Source organism: Nannobrachium achirus (assembly GCF_963921795.1).
Source record: "Nannobrachium achirus genome assembly, chromosome: 17".
Taxonomy (NCBI): domain Eukaryota; kingdom Metazoa; phylum Chordata; class Actinopteri; order Myctophiformes; family Myctophidae; genus Nannobrachium; species Nannobrachium achirus.
This window is the reverse complement of record NC_137824.1, coordinates 41,300,132-41,318,605: the sequence shown is the minus strand read 5'-3', so window position 1 is coordinate 41,318,605 and position 18,474 is coordinate 41,300,132. Positions and strand designations below refer to the sequence as shown.

The window sequence follows — 18,474 nt, the reverse complement described above, 5'->3', positions numbered from 1 at the left end:
CCCAAAAATAATTTGGGGACCCCCCTGGGGGTCCCGACCCACAGGTTGAGAACCACTGGGCTACTGGTATTCTTCCCTCTAGTAGAGTAGTGTTGGTAGTGTTAGTGCAAACCGCCCTATCTCTTCTAAAGTCCTCCTCAGAATATGGGGATATTAGGGTTCAAGACAAGTGGATATAGTAACCCATGAAATTATTGCGCATGGGCTCTTTCGTGCATGCGCTCGCGGGAGGCAAGAGCTGGATTGTGGTCATCTTTGTGAAATATCGCCCGGCGTTTACTAGCGGTGCGAGTGTGTTTCTCCACCGCGGGGGCGACGCAGATCAAAGCGAGAAAGCATCGCAGCCGTCTGTAGGGCTCTCCGTCTCGCTGCGTCGCCTGCATGTGTGTATGTGTAGAGGGGAGAGAGAGTGGAGGAGCAGAGGAGCAACCGCATTCACTGCGCTTAGAATTCTCCGCGCGACTTTTACCGAGTGAGAAAACCCCCGCAACTTTCGGGAGAGGTCGGTGGGATGGCTGTAAAAATGCGTGAGAAATGGCATGTGTGGCGTGTGGCGTGAGAAGAGGTTAAATTGCGTGACTCTCACGCTCAAAGCGTGAGACTTGGCAGCCCTGTGTCTACCAATTTGCATGATTTTGGTCTGTAGGAGAAGAACTGTCAAATAAATTGTTTTGCTAAAATCAAAAATCTGCCTCATGGTGGCGCTAGAACAGGCCCATGTGAAAAATGTGGGGCAGAGGTTCTGAATTTGCATCCAGGGATTGTGTGTGCACAGTTTGGCAGCGACCGGGAAAAATTATTGGACCTTCTATCTGTGGGACCGCAGTCTGTACTGCGGAAATGGCCGCCACTGCTATGCTATGGCCTATTTCCAGGAAAACCTTCCTGCAAGTCATGGCTATGATGCATTCATGTTGCAACGGTAATATTTGTCCACTGATAGCACTATTGCAAAGGAACCAACATCTACAGCTTAAAACATCAAATAAAAAGAAAATCTGCATATAGATAACATATTATGCTTACAAGAGTCCCTCACTGCTGTCATGGAGTATAGGCTACTGTGTTTTGTTAGAGCTGTTGGGTTGAAAATGGCTAAACCTTTGAACGAGCTCATGGCACAGCGAGCCGAGATGACAACAACAGATAATATAAATGCAGCAATTAGTGAAGTCAGCTGTGTTTGGTTATAGCCCCTCCGTTTCACATGATGCACAGTCTTCTTTAGACTCTCCGGTGGGATCTGACCTGGCTTTAGGTTTGTGATGGTTTTGACATGATATCAGGGGCGTCACAAGGGGGGGGAGTGGGACTGAGTTACTAGTGCCCAAGATGGAGGGGCCTTAATTATTTTATACTTTATCTATTGAAAAATAGCAGGTATACAAGCTCACGGTGCCACGCTGCGAGCTTGTAGATCAGCTATTTTTGAAAAGTCATGAAAATGTGTGCAAATCTTTGAATATATGTATTTTTTAAGCAAACTTTTGTAACTCAAATTTTGATTCTGGGGGGTCCCTGGAACTAAATATTTTGAGATGGGTGTCCGTGGTCAAATATATATAATTTTGGGGGTCCTTCACATGAAAAGGTTTGAGCACCACAAACACAGAAACATAGGTTTTAAAAAAAAACCTTAGAAGGATTTGAAATATTCAAAGACTTGGTGCACTCGTTGCCGCGCTGTGAGCTTGTACATCTGCTATTTTTCAATAGTTAAAGTACCCAGGGCCCAGAATTTGTTGCAACACCCCTGCATGATACACTGTAAGTCAGAGAAGTGCAGTGGACAGAGAGGACAGAGGCAGCCGTCTTCCGGACAATCACGCATAATATCGCCCGCAGAAGGGAGGAGCTGGGTAATAATGAGTTTGAGACGGGAAATCCCATTCCGTGGGAGGAGGTTAAGGACGGCAGGGAGGGTGAATCTCTCAGCCATCCGCCTCTGCGGTTTTGACACAAAGCCACACAGGAGCTTGGCTTGGCTTGAGACAAAGGCGTGAGCTTACATTGTGGTATCATAGGGCTGTCACAATTATTACATAATCGTCTAATCATGATTATTTGACATTATCGCAATTATTTTGTCATAATCGTCATAATCGTGAATGTTGAAAAAATTTCAGAAATAGTGGAAATAGCAGATCTACAAGCTCACAGCGCGTCGCATTGCGACGCGTTGTGAGCTTGTAGATCGGCTATTTCCACTATCAATGTTATTTTTTAAGTAGTAAGTCGTCAAATATGTCAGTAATGTATTTGTGTGTTTAGGTTATGTATCATATCTGCCATATGCAACTTCAAAGCCTAAAAGCCAAACAGAAATGTAATTATCAACGACAACAACACAATTAAATCGTTAATCGCCAATTATTTGAGTGACAATTAATTGTCATGTAAAATGTCATATCGTGACAGCCCTAATCATAGAGAGCATTTTCATTTTCATTTTTTCACTAATAAAATCAAAATCTTAACCACTGATTCAGGTTTTCTTTTTACTTGGTGGTCTGTGCAGTCTATGCAAGATATTCATGGTCATGCATTCAGTAATGTAAGAAAGTGAATGTTTTCTTTTTCTCTCTTTTTTCTATTGGAGAAACTTAGACAACAGCTGTTGGGACAGTGGAATTAAAGACATTATCATTATTATCAGCTGTGGTCATGTGAGGAGACTTGTGCTTCAGTTCCAGAAGTACTTCGAGCTTAACTATTACAGAAGAGGATCATCTCGTTAAGATCCGCATACTGTCAAGAGACACATTGTTACGGCCAGCCGTATTGTATAATTGTTTAGTTAATGTATCTGTGTTCCTGTTTTGGAGAGAGGGTGTGTTGGAGCCTGGACGGAAATAATCATAACTTAATGTGTTATCTTTAATTACATTATAATTACATGAATAATTATTCAGGAAGGCAAAACTGCATGCAGCCGTGCAGTCATTTACCGCAACGGAACCATGGAGCGGAAAGTCAAGACACCTCAACCTCACCTTCCTGACCCCATTCAGAGCAGCACCAAAGATGAGCCTCAGCAAGCCCCGGAAGATTTATGCAAAGAACCGACACTTTAACCCAAAATGGACGGATGCTTTTGATTTCATTTTACCATCTCATGCCAATTCAATACCACTATGATTAATTTGCCAGAAAACAGTGTTAGGTTAAGTGTTAACAGTGTTAAGATCGACAATATAAGGCGCCAATGAAAGACAGAAGTTATCAGTATCATTAATGTTGTCATTTTATCAACTGGCCCCTGCCATGTTTGTTATGTGGCCCACAGGTTCAGCTATGTGAGTATCCCTGCTCTATAGCATCAGTTTGAGATCACTGCTGTGGAGGACTGCTGAGGACTGCTTAACAGCAGCAGAGACACGATCCCTCTGTCCCCTCACCCAAACAAACCTTAAAGTTTTGATTATTTTCTTCATGAAGAATACTTCTATTCAGATCTGTTGTTTAGGTTCCTTTGTGCTATTTGAAACATTTTTGTATTAAATATATATTCAGTTTTAAATTCATTGTCTTTTTAGTTATTATATTATGGACTTTATACCCCTAGACTAATTGTCGTAACATACCGGTATTTACATGTATGATACACAGCACATGTAATACACAGAACCATGTGAAGTTCGGGATGAGTTGTCAGACCCTCTATTTTACAAGGGAGTCCTTGCCAAGAGAGCAGCAAGCAACTAGCATTGACTGCTATGAACACTTTTGTTTGGCGCTGCATTGTATAGTTGTGCTTTAAGTATTGCTATTCGTGTGTGATGTGACACTTATGAGCGTTGAATGTTTTTTGGACGCTTTATGTATATATTCTTCTTTTGTTGTCATAGCTTTTTTGACACTTTATGTATATTTTCGTTTTTATTGTTCCTTGCTTGTTTTGGACTTTTCACAGCAGTACTTTTTTTCTTTTTCTTACTTCTCTGTAACTTGTAACCTTAAAACTGCTGTGCTGCCTATGGTCAACTGATTTTCCCCCTTGGAACAATAAAGGTATCTATCTATCTATATCTATCTATCTAACATACAAGTAGCCTATACAGCAAAAACACAAATTACACATTTGTACTGTACAATCTACAGTAAAACAGCTGACCTAATCTTTTCATGGCTAGAAGTAACCTTTTAAAATCACCCAAAGGTGTACAGGCACTCCAGTTTAATGTCTTTATGTAGCTGATTCCAGGACCAATCTTCTTAAGGATAGGGAAAGTAAAAAGAAAAGTGGCAGGTTCTATGAGCAGAGGTTATCTGAACCTTTCCAAATAGAAAGGCAATTTAAATAGCCAGAGTTGACCAACGGTGGCTTTAGGAATAATGTGCCAATGAAGCCATGCAAATAAATAATGAGGTCAGACCTGCACTTTCATACAGATTACAGCAATGTGTAAGGGATTTAGTATCAATTAAAGTGTAAGTGTACAGTATACTGTCTCTATAGCCTGAAGGGTGGCAGTGGCATGACCTATGCATTGAACATCACCATAATTAAAGAGAAATGTGGCTACGCTTATACCAGAATCACCTATGGTTAAATTAATTATGTAATGTATCTCTATGCTACAGCTAGTCTTTCTTGGTAGTACTGCCAGATTCAGAACACTGCTGCTCAGGTACATACTAATAGCAAGAAAGTGTATCATATCACTGTCTGTCCAAAAAACAAAAACCTTTGTTTATACAGCATTGAATGGTTAAGGACCAGAATGCATTTCTGATCCTGTGCTACAAAAAAAAACAGAAGACGCTTGCACACATGCAGAAAAATCACACTCGTGTGAACTGAGCGGTGGTGTGTGTGTGTGTGTGTGTGTGTGTGTGTGTGTGTGTGTGTGTGTGTGTGTGTGTGTGTGTGTGTGCCCCCTGTGTGTGTGTGTGTGTGTGCCCCCTGTGTGTGTTTGTGCCTGGCCTATGCCTGGCCTATCCTGAACAACAGCGCCCCTCCCTTAACATGTGTGGTCAGAAAAGGTTACTGCAGGGCCAGGCTACATACCCGGAGACAGACAGACATACAGACAGACAAACAGACAAACAGACAGACAGACAGACCCACACACACGGCCACGTATAGGAGCGTTGTGACCACCGCTCAAAAAGCATTGGGCCCTTGGGACAAGTTGGGAGGCATACCGTACATCTATTTAGTTACAAAGTGCAATGTGCAAAAGTGAAATAATAAGTTTGGGTGAGAACCGACCACGCTTTTTTCACTTTTGCACTTTGTAATACAACAATTGCTACATCCCAAGAGCCTCATACTTTATCTGTCAGTGTGTGTGAACTTCAATGTTGGCAGCTCACACCTGGCTTTAGCTTTAATCCCTGAGGTTAAAGCAGAACACAGGTGTAGCTAATATTTCAAGCACTGTAAAACTGTTTGATTCTTGGCTAACCAGTTCAAAAGGATTAACCATACATATAAATAACCCCTGCTAGAATAAAGCAGTACTCAATACCAACTTGTAAGCTTTTATTAAGTCCCTTTATAATAATGATGATAATGATAGCTCAAATGTATATAGCTCTCTTCTAAGCACCCAAAGTCGCTTTACATAGGGAAAGGAAGGAACCAACTTTATGTTTTCTTTTGTGTCAACAGCTTTAGGTGGTCATTTTCCATTTTGTTTAGCTGTTTCAGATTATTTTGGGCACCTCTTCTATTCTAGGATGTCTTAGGATGACCCAAGGGACATGTGTGCCAAATGTTATGCTTTTTGGAGATTCATTTGGTGTCTTTTGAGTCAGTCAACAGTTTAGGCGGCCATTTTGACTTTTGTCCATAACTCACTTCCTGTTTAAGATTTTTTTGGGCACCCCTTCATAGGATGTTTTAGGATGACCCAAGGGACATGTGTACCAAATTTGGTGCTTTTGTCCACCGCGTAACGAGGTTAATCCCCCCTACTATACACAATACACTATGTATTCCCCTCAGAAGTTCTCATATATACAATTTATGCCAGTCCGAACCTTTATCATTTTAGTCAGGAACACTCATGTCAAAGTAGATTTAACCATTTATTGCAGCAAATGGAATAGACTTGGCGTTTAAGGGCTCTGCATTTTGCATAACTTTAAGCATAGGGATACAATTGTAGTACAATAGCAATACATTGACATATTACATTACATTGAATGAGCAGACATAAAATCACAAGTACCGTATTAGCCCGAATATAGTACGACTTATTATTCGTACCATATATATAGTTATTTATAAATAAAAAGTTATTTATTGTAAAATTATTATAGAAAAGCTCATACAGAGATAACATTCTGCTGTATTGTATTGCATTAACCATCAAAGTCAAGTTCTATTCAAGAACAACATTCACAATTCAGACTGTGAAAATCACAATAAAAAAACACTACATTTCCCATCAAACTTAGCGGCCTGTTTCATCATTCAGATGCGACGATGCATTGTAAACAGGATCCAGGCTGCTAAGCAGCCAGCGTTAGCTTCAGCTGCTGTTTGGATTAAACTTCCACGCTAAAGATCAGATGTGCGCCCGCCATCCATGCCGATGTTCGTGAGAACAACGCACGCGCACACGCCCCGGTAAGTTCAATGCCAAAGCCATCCGACTTTGCCAAAAGGGAGGTGAAAAAGGCAGAGGTCCAAATTTCGCTGCGCAATATGTAGTGTACGGTAATTACCGTAGGAGCTCGCGGGGGCTATGACGAGAGCTGGGAAAGGTCCTGAAAGATACATAACGTATCTCTCCAGTGAGAAGTCTAATCCCCAATTAAAGGATGACCCCCTATTTTGAGGATATGTTTATTAGAATAAAATATCGTCCTATATACATTATTATACAGTATTTGAGTCTATGCCAGACTCTGATCAAAAGGCGGAGGCTGGGGTGGAGGAGGCATCTAAGCAGCAGCGGATCCAAAGCTTCGGATCCAAGACAAGCAGAGCTACCGGTATAGTGAATGCAAGCTATTTAAAGGAGCCTCCCTTACTGGGCGTGAGCTCTGATTGGATTATGACTATGTGATCAGCAGATCTGTGAATGAGGAAAGGATCTGACTAACAGCTAGCTGATTACAGCTGAGGCGGGCGAGACTCACGTGTCCTGCATAAACTAACACTTTGCTTCATTTTGCACAATACACAATTTCAGAGATGTTCAAAATAATCGTGCAATAGTTTCTAATCAAGAAAAGCAATAGCCAGCGTAAAAAATAAATAAATAAAAAAGCAATAGCACCACAGCTCTGACCTTTAGTGTCCAGGTAAGTATGAATTCAGTGTAAATCAATAAGTGTGTGTAAGTATGTCTGTGAATGCGCGTGTGTGTGTGTGTGTGTGTGTGTGTGTGTGTGTGTGTGTGTGTGTGTGTGTGTGTGTGTGTGTGTGCGTGCGTGCGTGCGTGCGTGCGTGTGTCTGTGCGTGTGTCTGTGCATGCGTATGTGTGCGCAGAAGCATATGATGATGTAGGCTTCTCAAATTATGGTTAAAATCAAAACAACAGTGCTCACATGAATAGATTGACTGGATTATTATTATGAATATGTTGCTTTTATTCTAGAGTACACATTGTACCCGTCTGTCTGTTTTTCTGTCTGTCTGTGTCCCTATTATGGTCATATAAGGAGATCCCTGTTATCTGTATATATGCCCGCATATGGGCATGGGCATACTGATATCCTTAGATCGGCATATACTGATAAGGTTAGACCAGATCCCATATATTTTGCCTGTATATGGAAGTATTGGTCAGCTCTGCGATTCTGGAGAACTGCCTATCTGACTAATTCGGCACTGGGCATACATGGCACTCCCTCGGACGTTGCACGGTTGCATGCACCGAATTTGAAGTCGGTTGGTCAGACGGTTCTTAAGATACGCAAACTGTATACTAGGGATGGGACTTCATATCACGATTAATGTGACAAAAGAAATCACGATTTACGATATTATCGCGATAATCAAAATACATTATCCTGGGGGGAACGTTTGCCAAAAAATAGCAGATCTACAAGCTCACAACGCGTCGCAACAGATCGGCTATTTTGGCGTGAGTAATCAATAGACAAAAACTGGGGGTGAACTACTCCTTTAAGGCAGTCTCTGAACTCCTGACAGATTGTTGAAACACATCGACACCTCACTGCTGTTACACGTCGTGGTGGATTTTCCAGCTCAAGATGTCCTCTAACTATACTTAGACTGAATGGCATTATATCAATTTAACTGCTAGTCACATTTATTCTACCTGCCTGTTCACTTATGATAAGAAAACTGAATGCTTTCTTCTTGTTTCTTTTTCTTTTTTTACATAGAAGGGATGAGGAGGCCGGGGCTATAGTGCCTCAGGGGAGGGCTTGTTTTCACACAACAGCTTATCGTAATTCCCTTATCAGTGAGCACTGACGCGTTTAATAACTCTGTACCTGTACCTATAAGCTGAGACCCTTGCAAAACAAGGATTGGCTACATTTAATTTTTTTTCTGGGACTTAATAGAAAATAGTTTTAAATCCTCATGGGGAAAATAAATAAATATATTCGGTCAACAAAGTACTAGAGTGTAGACTATAAAGGGATAAAGTGGTTAAAAGTCAACACAGATATAAATCTATACAACACATGTAATTTCTTAGTTTCTACCACTGTCGATGGGTTGGTTCTTTCACACTCACAGCCGTAGGTAGGTATACACACACACACACACACACACACACACACACACACACGCACACACACACACACACACACACACACACACATACATGGGGTGGGCGATATGGTGATAAACATCTTTGAGACGATACTCTGTTACTCCTTTTTCTTTTAGGTTTTGTTACCTTGTAGGTGGTTGTACTGTAACTTGAAAAATAACCATAAAAACCAACATGAAATTAATCGTGATAAGATTGAGTATCGTGAAACTGCTTGGAAAAATGTTGTGATAGTGTATTTTTTTTCCATATCGTCCACCCCTACACACACACGCGCGCGCGTAGCCTACTCATACAAAGCCTCGTGCATGGCCATCATTAGCACTCCAGAGAGATGCCAGTGACCACACACAGCCTGTGGTCTGTGGTCTCACTCTCCAGACCTCACTGCACGAGGCCTAGAGGGACAACAACGCTCTTTGATCTGAGCAAAGTCAATAAACGAAAGTCTGCAAGTTTTTTTCCCAAACCCCTTCATCACAACATGCCCACAGCATGAGTATGACCACAGTATATCCCTCTGTCGTTCCCTAAACCTGCCGTGACAGCCTTGTCCAGAAGAAGTATTGCCAGTCAGTGATATAGTAGAGCTCACTGGATCCAGTTGTCAGGGCCAATTTGGTGGACAAAACCCAGTACCTATGCACTCGAGAATCCATACTCTTTGAGAATTAAGTAGATTAACCCCAAGACTCTTGAGAATAATACAGAGATTGTGCTTTTACTGCATATATGTGATGTGTGTTGAGTTTTTGATCTGATACTCCTTTAGCTTTTTTCCTTTTCTTTTTTTTCACCAAATAGGGATGCTATTTAAAGTGTCTGGACTGGAGCAGCCTCAAGTTCAGAGTCAGATTTGTCTCTAAATAGATAGCTTTTCATCTTGAGGGTTTCAGTTACTTAGGATTCATAATGTACATTAAACCAGTTCCTCGGACAAGAAACCATGCAACAGTGACCATAACAACAACCATACTAACCATACCCAGATGGTGCAAACTTACAATCTTGAGAAATGACGCAATCTCCAAAAGCCACTAATAGGTAACTGGGTTCATAAGTCTGGCTCATCAGAAACTAGTTTGAGCTCCCACTAGTTGCACACTAACCAATGTTGCCATATATGCATGCATTACACTATGCAGTCTTCACACACAGGTGCTGTCATCGAGTATTATACAAGTTTTGCAACTGGTTTTACCCAAGTGACATCTCAGAGCAGTAAAAACTGGAACAAAGCAAGAGACTGTCTCTGTGCCAGTTATAGATTTGATTTATAATACGCCTGTATGCCAGCAGAAGTGCTTCCTATGCGACATTATAATCATTACTGTAAAATCCATCCTGCCATTAACTAATTGAATATATTGCAGAGGGTTTTTCCCCCCCCTGGCAGGTGTTAAAATATAGTTTTACAGTGATATGATTGTTTTACTTGTAGATTGCAATTTTGAAATTAATCTGCCAAATTAACTATCTCTATAGGGATTCATAAGTAGATATCACTAATGGGAAACATCAATTTAGTCTTAATAGCCTTTATAACATTGGTTCTCAAAGTGGGGTCTGGGGACCCCCAGGGGTCCTTGAGGGAGTTCCAGGGGGTCCCCAGCTAAATGATAGTTAAGAACCAAACGGACCCTTATGGGTATCAGAGTGTACAAATGGAACCTAATAGACCCCTTAAATTAACATTGATTTTACAATAAATTGGGGTCTCAGAACCATAAAAATCTTATCTTACCTCTGAGACCCCAATGTATTGTAAAATCAATGTTAATTTAAGTGGTCCAGTTGGTTCCATTTGTACACTCTGCGTTACATACCCATAATGAGTTCTTAACTATCATTTAGCTGGGGACCCCCATGGAACGGGTTCGCTGGCATATCTTTTCAAATGGGGGGTCTGCGGGCTAATAAGTGTCAATTTGGGGGTCCTTGACATGAAAAAGTTTGAGAACCACTGAGTCTACACTTTATCAAAGTGGATTCCAGGGACTCTGTGGGTTCCTTTATGGGGGTCTAAATGGACAAATCTGTAACTCTGACTGATTGATTGATTGATTGATTGATTGATTGATTGATTGATTGAAGACTTTATTAGAAGTTTGCATAGGAAAAAGGCACAGTTTCTTGACGTACAGTTGAACAAATGGAACCAAATGGACAGTAACGGGTCCATTTGGTTCCATTTGTAGGCCTACACTGTCAGAGTTAGGGGAGACCTTGAAATGTAAAAGTTTGAGAACCAGTGTGCACCGGCCAAATACCTGGTGTGAACAGTATTTACACCTACCTATGGGTAAGGCGAGGAAGAAGGGCAGCCAGCACAGCGTAAACATGCCGACCACCACTCCCAGAGTCTTTGCGGCTTTCTTCTCCCGGGAGAACTTGAGCAGCTTGACGGTGAGGGAGCTCCGCGCCTGGCTCCCGCGCGTCTTTCCGCCGGCGGACTGCTGCTCGTCCGCGGCGGCGTGAGATCCCTTGTGGATGCGGAGCGTCAGCTCGCCGGAGTTCATCCTCTCGCGCATCACGCCCGCCTCCAGGTTCTTGGTGGTGCGCTTGGCGACGATGTACACGCGGCAGTACATGGCCAGGATGACGACGAGCGGGATGTAGAAGGAGCCGATGGAGGAGAACAGCGCGTAAAAGGGGTCCTCGGTGATGGAGCACTCCGTGTCGTCGTCGGACGGCGGCTGCTTCCAGCCGAACAGCGGGCCGACGGAGATGACCACGCTCAGCGCCCACACGCCGAGCATGGCCAAGAGCGCCCGCTTCTCTGTCACGATGCCCGGGTACTGCAGCGGGTGGCTCACGCCGATGTAGCGGTCGATGGAGATGACGCACAGGCTCATGATGGACGCGGTGCAGCACAGCACGTCCACCGCCGCCCACACGTCGCAGAAGACCCGGCCGAACACCCAGTAGTTCAGGATCTCCAGGGTGGCGGACACCGGCAGCACCGTGGTGCCCAGCAGCAGGTCGGCAATGGCCAGGTTCATGATGAAGTAGTTGGTTGGCGACCGCAGGTGCTTGTTGCACACGACCGACAGGATGACCAGGATGTTGCCCACGATGGCGAACACGACCAGAGCCCCCAGGACCAGGGCGAGCGGGATGGCGCGGGTAAGGTCCACCTGATCGCCGCCCGGCTCCGTTTGGTTGCCCGTGGAGTTGCCGCTGGAGAAGTTACCGGGCGGCGGTGATGTTGCGCCCACTCTCCCATAGTAGTCAAGTTCCGAGGAACCGTTTTTCCACGAGTTTGTCGCATCGTCAATGCTCAGATCCATGTTGACTCGAGTGGTCCTCCATAGCAGTATTCAGAATTGGATCACTTGTAACTGTAACGCACAAAACAGCATGACAAAAATAAACGTGTGTGTGTTGCCTAATAGTAATAAATGGCAGTAGCCATTGTGCCCTGATAAGTTGACAGGCGAGCTATCCAAAGCAGTGCGTAATTGTAGTTTTTAGAGCATTTAATGGCAGAAAATGGAGTTGTGCAGCTCTTTTCCATACAGCCCACACAGCCCAGTGCAGTCCTGCTCTGTCTCTCCTCTCTCTCTCTGAATGAAGCAGGGCTCAATAGAGCACAGAGGGGGGTTACAGTAGCAGTCGCCTCCTATGTGGAGACAGCATGTGCTCTCTGCAGTCAACACCACACACAAGCTTTACCGTTTGAATAGAGGCACACAAACAGGCTTGGGAAAAGTACTCACATTTTACTTAAGTAAAAGTATCAATACTGCTATGTAGAAATACTCTGTTACAAGTAAAAGTCCAGAATTCAAAATGTACATAGATCAATCTAAACATTAGAATATTGTGTAAAAGCAACATTTCTTGAAACTTGTGTCGTTGTGAAACTTTCATATGTTCTAGATGCATTGCACATGCAGTGAAGTATTCCAAACCTTTTTTTGTCAAGATTTAGAATTTGTATGGCATACCTGTACATGCTCATGAATATCAAAAGTCCACATTTCAAAATATTACAATATTACACGAGACCACTCAAAACAAGGATTTATAATGGAGAAATGTCAACCTTCTGAATTCCTTGAGTTCCTTGAAGTCCAGTGGGAAGTTTCTGCCGTTATGATTTGGGGTGCTGGCCTGCTAGGGCATCTGCCTTTTTGCACACATTTTAGATTGATCTGTACAGTACTTAATGTAGCCTACCAAAAGTAAAAGTAGGCCTACTCATTATGCAGAATGCCCCATTTCAAGTTTTCAAATGTACAAACATCTTTTGAAAATAGCAGATCTACAAGCGCACAATGCATGGCATCGCAACGCATTGTGAGCTTGTAGATATCTGCTAAATAAAAGTACTCATTATGCAGAATGCCCCATTTCAAGTTTTCAAATCTACAAACATCTTTTGAAAATAGCAGGTCTACAAGCTCACAATGGCATTGCAATGCATTGTGAGCTTGTAGATCTGCTATTTTTCAAATGGCCGAAATCTATAGGGGCTGAAGTGGTTAAATGTATGTTGTTTTGCGATTATAATCAAAATCTACAAATTAGCCTAACTAGTAACTGAAGTGTTCAAATAAATGTAGAGTAAAAGTAGGCTACAATATTTGGACCAGAGATGTAGTGGACATGTGAATAGTAAAAGTATTGGAAATGGGAAATACTCAAGTAAGTACAAATACCTCAACATTGTACTTCAGTAGGCTACAGTACTTAAGTAAATCTACTTTCCACCACTCCTTTCCAATTTGAATAGAGGCACATAGAGGCAAAAATCTGAAGAGACTCGAGTAGGCCTATGACGCAACATCCCTTGCTTTCTCCCTTTAGAACCAAAAAACACGTGGCACCACATAACAGGCATTCAATTATAGGCTCAATACCATATCCTCTTATCTGTAGTCTTCTTGCTCTTACACACACTTGAAGTGAGTTTCTTTTTGCTTCTATATGTCTCTGCAAAAATGTAAAGTAAGCTATTGAAAATTCTGCAGTGACTTGACATCTTCCAAATAGCTATCAGTAGGCTATTATGATAACAAAGAAGAAGATATTTTTCACCAATTGGTTAACTAATAATAATGGCCTAATAATAATAATAATCAGTTTTATTTATGACACTTTTTGTGTAAATCTCAAATCGCACCACTATACAAACATCTAAGAAACAGTAACTGACAATAGGTTGGGACTAATAGGGCAGGCTATATGATTGAGGAAAGCTTAAGCAACATAATATTTTGTTTCAGTGGAAAATGAGGTAGCCAAATTGGAATAAGTTCTCTTTGGTTTGTGGCTTTAGCTCATATGCCTACAGGCGACTATTTGTGTCCTGTTCACACAAGCGCAACAGGTTAAGCCTGAAGGGTCATATTCATAAAGTTCAAAAGCAAATAACAAGATCACATGAAATCCCTCTACTCCTGACAGACAAATTCCCATTTTGGTCACATGCAGTAGCTTCCCAACATAATCTCACCTTGGGTGATGATGACTCATTCAGACTTCAGACTTAGATCAATTTCACACAGGAAAATATGTGTGGTCCATTGCTCCAGACATAAATCCACCAATCACCAATCCACAGTAAAATAACAGAATATACCGTAAGGCTACAGCATAGACACAGACACATTTTCCACACTGAGACAGAGTAAAAATAATAATAAATAATAATAATCAAATAAAAACAGTTAATCTGTTAATAGTCTAATTTGATATAAAGTGAAAATGTGCAAGTGCCTAGTTAAAGCACAAAATAAACCCTACATGGTACAGGCGGATGGCTTTAGGAATAAAAGTGTTCTTTTATGCTTGTTTTAGGGTTTCATTAATGAATATAATAATTATTATTATTTGTATTACTGCTACTAGAAGTCTCTTTCCAATGGTGAGGTTGGTGCTGTGACTGAATTTGTAGTGTTGGTTGATGCTATACCCCGTTGTAATATCGTCACTGTTGGGCAGAAATCTCGTATCTCCAAGTTTCAAATTTGTATGTTTTTTTTTCGCAAAGTAAAGCCCTGATTCAACATACAAGGCCGTCGCACAAAGGTAGTGAAAACAGCAGATCTACAAGCACAAAACGTCTCGCGATGCGAGGCATTGTGTGCTTGAAGATCGTCTGTTTTCACTTGTTTTTAAATGATAAATGCAAAACGAAGAGTTTTGGACATACAAGGTTTCCACCCGACAACGACGATATGCTGGATCTGATAGGACTCTTTGATCTGATTAGCTGTCAACATCACATACCCTGTAGTGGCGACTTGAGGCTATTTAAAGGGCTGTCAGCTGCCTCGTAAATTAGGAAGCACACATAATCTTGACGTGCAAGAACACCCTGGGGTCATGCAAAAATTATGGATTCAATGTACCATGTTACAATGTCAAAACAAAACGTTCCTGATATGGCTCCATCACAAAGATGGATCGCTGATGGAATCTAAGAAGTTGGCTCCCGTTATGTATATTATTATATTTTCGCCCGTTCTTGTGGGTCTTTCAGGCTCTGAGATTGTATAATTATTAGATGGTCTTTCCTCCTTTCTTATGATAAGGTTTAACAAACTCAATACATCACATTTTTGTTTGTTTATTTGACATTGGAGCAATATGCGCTGCACCAGATGCACGTATTGTATTGTTAGACAGATGATAATTTATAGAACCTCCGCAGGACTCTTAAAAAGACAAAAATAAAAGAAACATGAAAATAAAACAAAGAAACGAAACAATTTCACCAACAGTTAGAAAAGCAATTGGAATGGAGACGGAGAGGACCAAAAGGGGGTAAAGAAAGAAGACATGTTTGTTCAGACTGTTTTACATATCCAGTGTCACAATCTTTTACGTATACTGTGTGCTCAAACCAGATGACATTTGTACTTCAAACAACTACACCAAACGAAGCATTACTTAAACAACTCAAAAATTCCCGAAGGCAGATTTACGAGCTTCAAAACCCCCCAAGGTTTCAAATTTGAGCCACCATACAGGTTAAGCGGAAACATGTGTCCAGAGACTTAGATCTCCCAATCCACCAGGAGACAGCCAGGTACTGTACATATCCCTGAATAATTTAACTTCTTATCTAAGACTTGAGTGTAGGAATTTTAGTGCATTAAACGTCGTTCATTCCACGTGAATGAGGGTACCCTAGGGCTAGGCTTTCAAGTACAATAACACTTCCATGTCACGAGGGGCATCCTCCATTGTTGGCCTGGTGTTGTTCGGCAGGCAGGATGAGCTTCTCCACTTGTCCAAGACAGTTACATAAGACTGAAACACTTTGGTTCTTTTTGAGCGGTGGTCACAACGCTCCTATACGTGGCCGTGTGTGTGGGTCTGTCTGTCTGTCTGTCTCCGTGTCTGTATGTAGCCTACAGTACCTTTTGTGACCACACATGTTAAGGGAGGGGCGCTGTTGTTCAGGCCAGGCCAGGCCAGGCCAGACACGCACGCACGCACGCACGCACACACACACACACACACACACACACACACACACACACACACACCACCGCTCACTTCAAACTTGGGTTTGATTTTTAAAGACACGGTTTCCAGCAGGTAATTCATAGTTCAGTGGATGAGTAATGTTTTGGTCAGCACTAGACTATCAGCACTAGACTGACTGACTAGACTTGGTCATTTGGCAAGTGGTGGAATCCTGTTGTAAAAATATATACAGATAGTGGTCTGCATTTTACACCCCATATGGCTACTGCATATTCATTTGCTATAAAACAAATATCATTGAGATTGGGAACAATAAGAATTGTTTTATTTTGTATTTTTTTTTTAAATAGCGCAGTTTCAGGTTCAGGTTCAACTTTATTGTCATTAATACCAGTTACAAGTAAAAGGCAAGTGAAATTCTTAAAATACCACATCAAATGTTAAGTTGTTAAAAACTACACTGCTTAATTAATAGTCTAAGATCTAAGTTACCTAAAAGTGCAAAAGCTCAAGTGCAAAGTGCATAATTGTGCAAAGTGCAAACATGTGCAAAATGCCAATACATAGCCACAGACATATGGCCATATAGTTGGGGCCAGGTAATGTTCAGTGTTTGTTCATTTGTATAATGGCGGCCAGAAAGAAGGTACTGTACTCCAAAGTCTTTGAGTGCGGCTGGCGAGGCTAAGGTACCGCTTGCCTGGCTGGATGGTAGATGTCCCAGACAATTATTTTAGCCTTGGCCACACATGGCTTGTCATATATTCCCTGGAGGGAGGGAAGCTCACCTCCAACTATCCGCTGGGCTGTCCGCACGTGGAGTTATGTTTGGGTTTGACGTGGGTCAGCAGCACTGCAAAAAAGATCAGTGGAAGGAATTTAGACTTAAGTCGTGTTCATTCCTCTTTGTTCCTGGAGAAGGTCCAGGTCTGCAGCAGTAAAATTCTGCTGCTGGGCCGGATGGTCTCTCGGCTGATGGCGGGTGAGATAACCAGCGCGGTTCAGGGGTTACATTCTGCCTTTGAACTCTTTCACAGTACACCTGCTTCTGGATCAACTTCATAGCATGCTGTTCACAGTGCTTTATCCAATATGCTCAGGATATTGCGGTCCAACATGGGCAAACCAATCAATCACAATTTAACTCTCTGGCTTTACTAAAGCACAACTAAATTCATCATTAGTTAGTTGTGCATGATTAGAAGCAACAGTAGGAAGCACTTGTGAAAGATGTGAAGATAATGTTAGAGATTTGTGCTTGCATAAGAGGGTTTTACTTTGGACATATACTAAGTAAAGCAGGCAATACCATGCTCTAGATGCGCTACATGGAATTATACTGGAATCTTTCATGCAAATGATTACTGTATTCGCATTACCCTTGACTGAAGGACTACACAACAGACCATAACAGAATACTTAACCATCTAAACACGGAAAGCATCCGAGTTATTATATTTTAGCTCATAGAGCTGGTAAAACAAAGAATGTGGGCAAATCTTTGAATGTTGATATACATTTTTTAAATTGAAAAATGTGTTTATTTAACTCAGATCTTTTATTCTGGGGGTCCCTGCAACAACAAATTTTGAAATGGGGGTCACATAATTTTGGTGGTCCTTACATTGAAAGGTTTTGAGCAGAGTTACTACAGGGGGGCCGCCAAATCTTTGTGTGATAGGATCATGTTTTTTACATTAACCACTTGAATCCAACATCCCTGTTCTGAGTGCAACATTAGCCAAAAATAGCAGATCTACAAGCTTACACCGCCTCGAGGCGTTGTAAGCTTGTAGATCGGCTATATTTGGCAAAGAGGTTTGGTAGAGGGAATAGAAGAGCAGAAGTATTGACGGTTCAAGTGGTTAAATGTCCGAAAATACACATTAATCCAACATTATGACAGCGCTGTCAAACAGGTCTAAGCTGTATAAGAAATCTATGAACATTTTTAATCTGCAACACAATCTTTTACAATACAGTATGTAGTGGGGGTCCCTGCTTCATCTCTCTCTCAGCTAAGGGGTTCTTGGTCTGAAAACGTTACAGACCCCTCAGTTAAAGAGAATCTGGCCTTTGACAAAATGTATTTGAAGCATTCACTCGTCTATAATTGAAACAGAACTGTGTACAGCACTTTTCTTTGTTGTTGCCATTGTGGGATGTAATCGTGATGTTTCCTGACTGTACCTTTGACTGGCAGATTCTTTTTGGCAGTGAGGCCCACACACAGTCCTGTTGCTATTCAACTGCAGATGAGATTTAAAGTGCAGATTTAATGGTGGGCCAACCTGGACAAGTGGGATCAGACCTTAGCTTCTGT

At 41.8% G+C, this 18,474-nt stretch overlaps 1 protein-coding gene across 1 annotated transcript in view; it reads right to left on the bottom strand.

The window, feature by feature from the left end:
* Positions 1–12,224, bottom strand: part of LOC308301733 (alpha-1A adrenergic receptor-like) — a 30,992-nt gene extending 18,768 nt beyond the window's left edge. Inside the window, exon 1 of the mRNA XM_080745820.1 lies at positions 11,005–12,224. Coding sequence (XP_080601946.1) covers positions 11,005–11,998 — 994 coding nt within the window. The 5' untranslated portion in view covers positions 11,999–12,224. The remainder of the gene's footprint in view (positions 1–11,004) is intronic.
* Positions 12,225–18,474: the final 6,250 nt, after the last annotated feature.